Genomic DNA, 8,435 nt, shown 5'->3' on the forward strand with positions numbered 1-8,435 from the left:
CCCGTTCTGGGTACTGGGGATCTTTCCCCCCCTCCCAGCATCACGCTGGGTAATGGAAGGTCCCCCCAGCATGGGTTCTGGGGTGTTCCCCCCCTTCCTGAGCTGGGCATTGGGGTGTTGTCCCCCCTCTCCCCAGCACTGGGTGTTTCCCACCTCCCAGCATCACCCCAGAGGGTTCTCCCTCCCCTCCCCACCATCACAGTGGGTACCAGGGGGTCTCCCCATCCTGAGTTCTGGGCTGTCCCCCCAGTCCTGAGCTGGGTACTGGGGTGTTGTCCTCCCTATCCCTGGCACTAGGGGTTCTCTACCTCCCAGCATCTCCCCGGGGGGGGATGCCCCTATCCCGGGTACTGGGGGGGTTCCCTCCCTCCCCCAGCATCACACTGGGTACTGAGGTCACCCTCTCACCCCCTACCCTGGGCCCAGGGGGGTGTCCCTCTCCCTCCAGAACATCCCCTGGGGCTTTGTGTGTCTCCTGTGGGATTTGGGGACCCCAAATACCCACCACAGCAGCACTGGGGTGTCCCTGGGCAGGACACGAGCCCGGTGTGACTCCCCAACTCCCCCCAGATGGCCCCAAGGCCACCAAGCCCCAGGGTGCCCCCGGTGACCCCGATGGCCCCCGCCAGGATTCCCTGTGTGACGGGCACTGCGCCACCATCAACAACGTGCAGGGCGACCTGGGGGACCTGGGCTTCCACCTCCAACGCCCCCGTGTCCCTCCAGGTAGGTTGGCCGAGGGGTTGCAGGGGGGGTGTAGGAGGGGCTTGGGGTGTAGGAGGGGCTTGGGGTGTCCCTGTCACCCCCTCCATGTCTCCCCTACAGTGATATCCACCCCGTCCTGCTGCCAGCAGCACTCGGACGAGGTCTGCGAGAGCTGCGTGGTGAAAACCACCCTGACGGCCGAGAACGCCGTGGAGGCCAACAAGCTCTCCAACAACTACAAGGTGGGGGGACACTCCCTGGGGAGGGTGATGGGTTGTTTTTTTTTCTCTTCGTCCTCAAAAAAATAAAACAAACCCCCCTCCGAACCAACAACCTCAACGTTTGTGCAGTTTGGCTTCAAGAAGTGGAAGAGCCACGTGACGGCGCGGCCCTGGGAGGACCGGTCGGAGATTGTCAAGGAGCTCTACTCTGACCTCAACGTCATCCGGGGGTCTGGAGGTGGGTGGCCTTAGGGACAACCCCGCGTGGGTTTGGTGCAGGTGACGATGGTTCTGATCTGGTGTGTCCCCCCTCCCCTCCCTCAGGGTCCACGGTGACGTGCGGGAACGTCTCCTACCTGCTGCTCTTCGGTTGGTGGCTCTCGCTCCTCTACGTCCTCGTGGCCGCTGTGATGTTTGTCACCATCGTGGGGGCTCCTTATGGTGAGTCACAAATGTGGGACCCCCCCCTCCCTCCCCGTGAGAAGGGTCTCTTGGGTCCTGGAGGGGCGGCCTTGTAGTTGGAGGGGGACACGTGTCCCCAGCAGAGCTGATGCTCGTGTCCCCAACAGGGCGGCTCTGCTGGGACCTGGCTGGGTATTTCCTCTGGCCCTTTGGCAAAGTGATCCAGAAAGTGGAGGTAACAGCAAACCTAGCACCAGGACCCCACGGGGGGACAAACTGGGGTGTCCCATTCCACACCCTGACACCCCCACCATGACCTCCAGGTCCCTAGATCCCACCAGACATTGAGCACCTGTGAAACTGGCCCAGAGGAGAGCTCAGCCCTTCTTGGTGGCCCCGTGCCCCGGCGCTGGCGCCCACGGTGCTGGGAGACCTCTGGATACTGGGTGAGCCCTGTGTTGGACACCGTGACACCCCCTTTCCCCCATCATGGACACCCCAGGAACCCTCCATCAACAGTGGAAACAGCACCCACGGGTGCTTCCCCTCCCCTGGGGGAGTGGGGTTTTTTTTTTTGGGGGATGGGCAAACCCTCAAGGTGACTTCCCATTGGCAGCAAGGTGCCAGTGCCCTGGTGTGGCTGTGCCTGGGTTACCCAGCCCTCCTGCTGGCCCACGGGCTGGTGTGTGTCACCTCCTGGCTCCTGGTTGTCCTCATCCCCGTGGCCAAGCTGAGCGCCCGCGCCGCCGCCCGCGTCCTGCTGCTGCCCCCGCGGAAGGTGCTGGTCAAGCCCCTCAAGATGGTGGGTGCCTCCTGCCCCGGGGTGGATTTTTGAGGTGGGTGAGGGGGGGGAGATGCTGGGAGCAGCGTCCCCCACGTGTCCCCTTGCAGACAGAGGTGCCACTGGAGGGGGAGGTGATCCTCTGCTGCTACCGCGCCGCCAACCCCTACTACTACAAATACGCTGTGGATGGCATCAACGTCTTCGCCGTCAGTATCCTCTGGTGGGCTGGAGTGGGGAGGGGGTGTGTGTGTGTGACCCCAAATCCCACCCAAATCCCACCCCACCTCGGTCATCTCCTTGACCAGCCACCCCCCCCCAACCCCAGACCTGCTGCCACTGGTGCTGGTGACGCTGGTGCTGGGCTACGTGGACAGCCAGAACCACCTGACCAGCTCCTCCGTCAAGTTCACCTTGGCCTTGCTCTCCATCATGCCCCTCTCCTACTACATCGGGATGGCCATCGCCAGGTCAGCGGCCACGGAGGGGGACGCCGGGTGGTGAGGTGGGGACGCAGCTGCCAGCCCTGGTGAACTCCTTCCTCCTCCTCTCCCTCCAGCATCTCTGCCCAGAGCAACTTCGCCGTGGGAGCGGTGGTGAACGCCACGTTTGGCTCCATCACTGAGCTGACCTTCTACATCACGGCCCTCATCAAGGGCTCCCGCGAGGGCAACCGCTGCTACGCCGAGGTCGTCAAGTCGGCGCTGACGGGGACCCTGGTGGGCTGTGTCCTCTTCGTCCCGGTGAGAGGAGGTGGCACCAGAGGGCACCCTGGGAGCTGGGGAAGAGGCTGCTGAGCGAAGACCTGATGGGTTTGGGTTTTTCTCCATCCCCAAGGGTCTCTGCATGGTGATCGGGGGCATCCGGCACCAGGAGCAACGGTTCAACAGCCGCTCGGCGGGGGTCAGCTCAGCCCTGCTCTTCCTCTCTGTGGGAGGTGGGTGTGGGGGACACACCTGTCCCCAGGTTGTTTTGGGGGATTGGGAGTGGTCCCACCAGCGTGGGTGCCCACCTGGTGTGACTCCACCCCTGCAGGTGTCTTTGCCCCAACGCTCTTCTCCAAGGTGTACGGGAAGCTGGTGTGCGGCGAGTGCCACAACGTCACCCAGAACCCGCTGGGCCACTACTTGTGTCACAACTGTCACTTTGACCTGGTGAGGACATGGACCCTCTGCTGCTGGGGTCTGGGATGCTCCGAGCCCACCTGCTCTTGGTGGTGGCAGTGGGACTGTCCCTTGTCCCCTGCATCCCCATTGACAGGCTCTCTCTCCCTGCAGATGGACAACAATGGCACCCTCTACTACAGCCACGTCCAGTGAGTGTCCACAGGGTTGTCCCCACGTTGGGGTGACACCTCCTTGGTTTGGTCATGGTCCACCATCCCCCCTGAGTCCCCTCTCACTGCAACCAAGGACTCCAACCCAGCACCCCATCTCCTCCATCCCCAAGGCACATCCCCTGGGGGTCTCCACGACAGACCCTGGTGGCATTGACCATGTCACCCATGTCCCACAGACCCCTGGTCTACACCGTGTCCCTCCTGCTTCCTGCTGCCTACCTCATCGGCCTCTTCTTCACCCTGAAGACTCACTCACACATCTACGACATCCACATCAGCGACTGTCACAGTTGAGTGTGTCCCCTCCCAAGCTGTGGGATGTCCTGGGTTTTTCTCACCACCCTAGGATGTCCCACCACATCTCTGGTCTTTCCCCAGTGCCTGGTCACCACCACAGTGCTGTGGTCCACTGGTCCCGCTGGCGGGCCCTGGTCATCCTCTTGCTCTCCACCCTCTGCATGTCAGCCTGTGCTGACCTGGCCACGGAGCACATCAGCCCCATCCTCACCAACTCCACCATCTCACAGGTGAGTGAGCATGGGGAGGGTGGTCAGCCAGGTTTGGGTGGCACTTGGGGGACAGATGTCTCCTCAAGGGATGGGCACCTGACCTGGCTTGTTGGGGGTTGGAGCCCCAAAAGCTGAGGGGGGGAGGAAAGATGCTGAGATCCTCTGTGCACTGAGGAACTTGGGTGCTCAAGGATGTGACCACTATGGGTGTGGTCAGGATTGGGCCCCGTGCAGGTGTTGATGTCACCTCCTCCCCACAGTACTTCATTGGTGTCACCGTGCTGGCCATGGTGCCTGAGCTGCCAGAGATTGTCAATGGCATCCAGTTTGCCCTGCAGAACAACCTGAGCTTGAGGTGAGGTGGCTTCTGGGGTGTCTTCCAGCGTGGTCCCCGTGCCCTGTCCCAGTCCTAGTGCTGTGCCTTGGTGCCAGGGATGGGCCACCCAGCTTCATGCCACTGGTGGGGCAGATCCCTGCCAACTTGCCCTCCAAAGGACTTAAAGCCACCCAAAACAATGGGGTCAGCACCAGTCTGGGCTCCATGATTTGGTTCCTCGTGGTGGGTTTGTTGTTTTGTTTGTTTTTTTTCCTCACACTGAGCTGAGTGACCCAAGAGCTTCTGGAGACCTGGTTCTTGGTGGCTCTTGACCTCTCTGTCCTCCCCAGCATCGAGATTGGGAACTGCATTGCTGTCCAGGTCTGCATGCTCCAGATTCCCATCCTGGTGCTCTTCACCATCTTCTATGTGAGTAGCCCCAGGACAGCCCCTGGGTGACCTCCCAGCAGGGCTGGGGACACATGGACGAGGGCACAGCCACCATCCCCAGTGTCTCCTCTGCTCAGTGCTGGGAGAAGTGTGGCAAGATGTCTCCTGCCATGGCTGATGCCTTCCTCAGCCCTAGAGATGTGTGACAGAGGGGGTGCAGCAGGTGACATGCGAGTCCTGGTTGGCCATAAATCCAAACTCTTCTCTGCTTCGCAGCCGACCAACTTCACGCTCATCTTCAGTGACCTTCATGTCTATGCCAGCATGTTCAGCGTGGTCCTCATGAACTACATCTTCATGGATGGCAAATGTGACTACTTCCAAGGTGACCACTTGCCCACGAGGCTGCTGTGGGACGTGGTGTCCCCACCTTCCCTGTGCTGATGGGGTAGGGGGGCTCCTGGGGACAGCCCTGGGGTCATCTGCTTGTTGCAGCCCTTGGCATGTGGTGCTGGAGCAATCTCTGGGGTCTTAGTTGACCATCTTTTGCCCCATCCCTGGCAGTGGTGAAGGGCAGGTTGGATGGGGCTTTGTGCCACCTGGTCTGGTGGGAGGTGTCCCTGCCCTTGCAGGGGGGTTGGAACTAGGTCATCTTCTAGGTCTCTTCCAACTTAAACCATTCCATGACCTTGGAGGTGCCACCCAGCAGCAGCTCCAAGGGGTGGTCGCTCCCTTTTCTCCCTTAAGGAGTTTAAACCCCTTTTGACTGAGGTTTTGCAGAGGACTTTGGGGAAGTCCTCTATGGTGGGCTACACCAGAAGGTCCTTGAAGCAACCTCCATCCAAGTTCACATCCTCCAACTTGCTCTGTCTGCCCTAGGCACGGTGCTGGTGATGGTCTACTTCATCCTCCTGGCTGTCTACTTCTTTGCCCCATCGCCCAGTGGTTGCTGAGGTGGTTTGGATTCTGCTTCCTCCAACCCTCCTGTTGGGTCTGGTGCTCATCGGGGCCCTCATCCAGTGGCTCAGGGACTTGGCCAGGTTGGCTCTTGTCTGGAAGCATCATTTGCTGAAGCTCCTGCCTGGCTGCCCTGGTGGGATCCGACAGGGCCGCTAGTGATGGGAAAGGTGGTGGCCACAGGAAAGCTCCTGAACCAAGGAGGAGCCCCCAGGTTGGAGCACTTCAGAGAGGTCTTTTCCAGCCCACATGTGTGGCTGGGAGGAAAACTGTCCTTAGTGGAGGGTCTTGGAGGAGGTTTCCAGGTGGACTTGAGGACAGACTCCTCCCTGGGGACGTGCTGCACTGGGAGAAGGTACCTGAGAAGAGCCTCGTGCCCTTCCAGGCAGTAGGTGATCCTGGGCCTGGAAGGGACTGGGGTCTGGGGATCACACAGGGCTTATTGATGGTACCAGAAATGCACCAAAAAAAAGGTATTTTTCAGCTGTTTTGTCATTAAAGCAGTTTTGTACAAATTGGAAAAAAAGCTCCTTTCTTCTAAATGAGCTTCTGGTCACCTTGCTGGGCCCCTCTGTCTCCAGCACCCTGCTCAGTGCTGGTCTTGGGGTGGTGGCTGCTCTTGGTGCCCACCAAGACTTCTTGGTGCTCAGTGGGGTGCTGGGCAGCAGAGCTGGCTCAGCTGGAGCCACCATCCCAAGGAGTGGAGCAGGACATCCTTCCATGTCCTGTCACAGCACCAGAGCAGGTGGCAGGGGACCCACCACACCTGAGGACAGAGCCAGGGGGGAGTTCTACCTCTCTCCATGATCTTCCCCAGGCTCCAGCCCTTGTTTCCAGCATGGTCCTGGGTCATCCTTGCTCAGAGATCTCCAGAAGGCTCCTCAGAAGGGTCAGGGATGCTGCTGGTGCTGTTTGCAGGGTGTGACACATTGAGGACCAGCTCCTCTGCCTCTACCAAGGGAGATGCCAGCAGGTGAGGTGAGAGGACACAGCAGGTGCCTTGGTCTGATTTATCATCAGAGCTTTAAAAAAAACAAACAGCAAACAGTAACCCAGAAGAACCCAAAAGCAAAACACTGGCAGGTGCATCATGCAGGTGACATGACTCCTGTGTCCCCTCCCTGGGGACATCCCGTGGCACAAACCCCAGGGAGGGCAGAGCTGCTCCCTGGCCACAACCTGGACCTTGGGCTTGGAAAGGTCTCCAAGTCAAGGGAGAGAGACAGGACAAGGCTTCAAACAGCCCAGCAAGGTGGGCAGCAGCCTGGGCTTCCCTCCTTCCCAAGGGAAGCTTGTTAGCAGTTAATGGTGCTGCAATTAATGATGCTGCAATTAATGATGCTGCTTTATCAAGGGTTATTTTCACAGCCTCGGTGTGGACCATCCCCCTGGGTGGGGAGGAGGAGTTGGCTGGTGGCAGCAGCTGGGCTTGACCCCACAGGCAGCACAAGGTGGAAGAGGTGTGGGATAGAAGAGCAGAAAAGATGGTGGCACCAAGCATGTTGTTCTGCTCCTCATCTGAGGCTAAACAGCAGAACATCTACCCTGGGGTGAGGGATACTTGGGACTTCTCGTGGAGCAAGACCCAGCCTTTGTGTCTGGGAGAGGGTGGTGGGGCCTGTGCTGCAGGTCCCTTCCTCAGTGCCATGCTCTGCATCAGGACAAGCCCAGCAGTAGCTGCTGGTGGCTCCAAGGATGCCCCAAAGAGGTCCCACATCACCCTGAGCTGCCCTGCTGGGGGTGAGTGGTGGAGGCAGCAGGGCTGTGCCACAGCCATGGTCTGAGGTGGCAGGTGGGAGAAGGGGGAACAGCTTTCAAGTGGAAGAGGGAGCTGGAGCTGAGATGTGAGGGAGCAATTCTGGGCTGTGAGGGTGGGGAGAGCCTGGCCCAGGTTGCCCAGGGAAGCTGTGGCTGCCCCATCCCTGGCAGTGTTGAAGGGCAGGTTGGATGGGGCTTGGAGCAGCCTGGGCTGGTGGGAGGTGTCCCTGCCCATGCAGGGGGGTTGGATCTAGACGACCTTGAAAGGTCCCTTCCAACCCAAATCACTTCATGATTCTATGATGAGATGCTCTTTGGAGTAGGTAAGAGAAGCACCAGCACATTTATGACCAAGCTGCTCCACTACCAAGGTCCCAGCAGGACTGGAGTCCTGAAGGCCAAGATGAAGTGCAAACATTCAGCTTCTCCAGGAGGATGCTGAGAGCCACCAAGTTCAGGCCAGAAGAGGGAGCTGGAGAAAAGGCCCATTGGCCCAACCTGCAGAAGAGGACACGAGGAGCCAGGAGAGCAGGTGGGCAGTGGGATCCCAAGCAGGGAGCCTTGGAAGGGGCTGGAGCAGGATCATATTCTCCAGGAGCCAACTACAGCTGAGGCCCCAGGCCTTGCCCTGTGACACCAGAAGCAGAGACAACAGCTTCTGTGGGCCAAAGCACCAGAGAACACTCCAGCTGGGATGCCCAACCTTTCTTTTTCTGGGCTTTTTGAGGAAAAGAGAAGCAGGAATTGAGGTAAGAGGGGAAAGATCCTTCCCCAGGAGTAGGGGAACAAGTGGCAACACTTGAGCTGAACATCAGGGGTGCCCCCCAAGTTGGGGGGCAGGGACCCCACCAGCCAGTGCTGTTCAGGTTCACACCATGGAGTCAATGTTATGGTTTATTTAAACATAAATGCAGCCTCTTAAAAAGAAACTCAACCTCCCCCCTCGAGTCTGACCTTTGCTGGAAAGGTCCTGGGAAAAGCTGAATTTAAAAGACCAAAACAAAACAACAAAACAAACAAAAACGGGGGGGGGGGGGGGAAAAAGGCATAAAAAAAT

The 8,435-nt window shown here is 59.3% G+C and overlaps 1 protein-coding gene across 1 annotated transcript; it reads left to right on the forward strand.

Annotated features, from left to right (window-relative positions):
- Positions 1–332: 332 nt before the first annotated feature.
- LOC104397662 (low affinity vacuolar monovalent cation/H(+) antiporter-like) lies at positions 333–5,616 on the forward strand. The gene is made up of 19 exons (XM_010007662.1): positions 333–387; positions 571–726; positions 826–947; positions 1,056–1,164; positions 1,251–1,367; positions 1,496–1,563; positions 1,945–2,134; positions 2,224–2,322; positions 2,438–2,579; positions 2,669–2,852; positions 2,947–3,046; positions 3,145–3,263; positions 3,387–3,424; positions 3,625–3,737; positions 3,827–3,975; positions 4,218–4,312; positions 4,624–4,702; positions 4,940–5,048; positions 5,543–5,616. Exons 1-19 carry the CDS (start codon positions 333–335, stop codon positions 5,614–5,616), a joined length of 2,118 nt encoding a protein of 705 aa, XP_010005964.1.
- The last annotated feature ends 2,819 nt before the right edge of the window (positions 5,617–8,435 follow it).

Source organism: Chaetura pelagica, unplaced genomic scaffold (assembly GCF_000747805.2).
Source record: "Chaetura pelagica isolate M959 unplaced genomic scaffold, ChaPel_1.0 scaffold402, whole genome shotgun sequence".
Classification (NCBI taxonomy): Eukaryota; Metazoa; Chordata; class Aves; order Apodiformes; family Apodidae; genus Chaetura; species Chaetura pelagica.

What these genes read in the sequence shown, in the direction of transcription:
- LOC104397662 (XM_010007662.1), top strand. Translation starts at nt 333, where the DNA reads ATGCCCCTATCCCGGGTACTGGGGGGGTTCCCTCCCTCCCCCAGCATC. An exon ending in CCAACTCCACCATCTCACAG is followed by an intron (nt 3,976 to 4,217) that starts GTGAGTGAGCAT and finishes TCCTCCCCACAG; the next exon opens with TACTTCATTGGTGTCACCGT. An exon ending in CAGAACAACCTGAGCTTGAG is followed by an intron (nt 4,313 to 4,623) that starts GTGAGGTGGCTT and finishes TGTCCTCCCCAG; the next exon opens with CATCGAGATTGGGAACTGCA.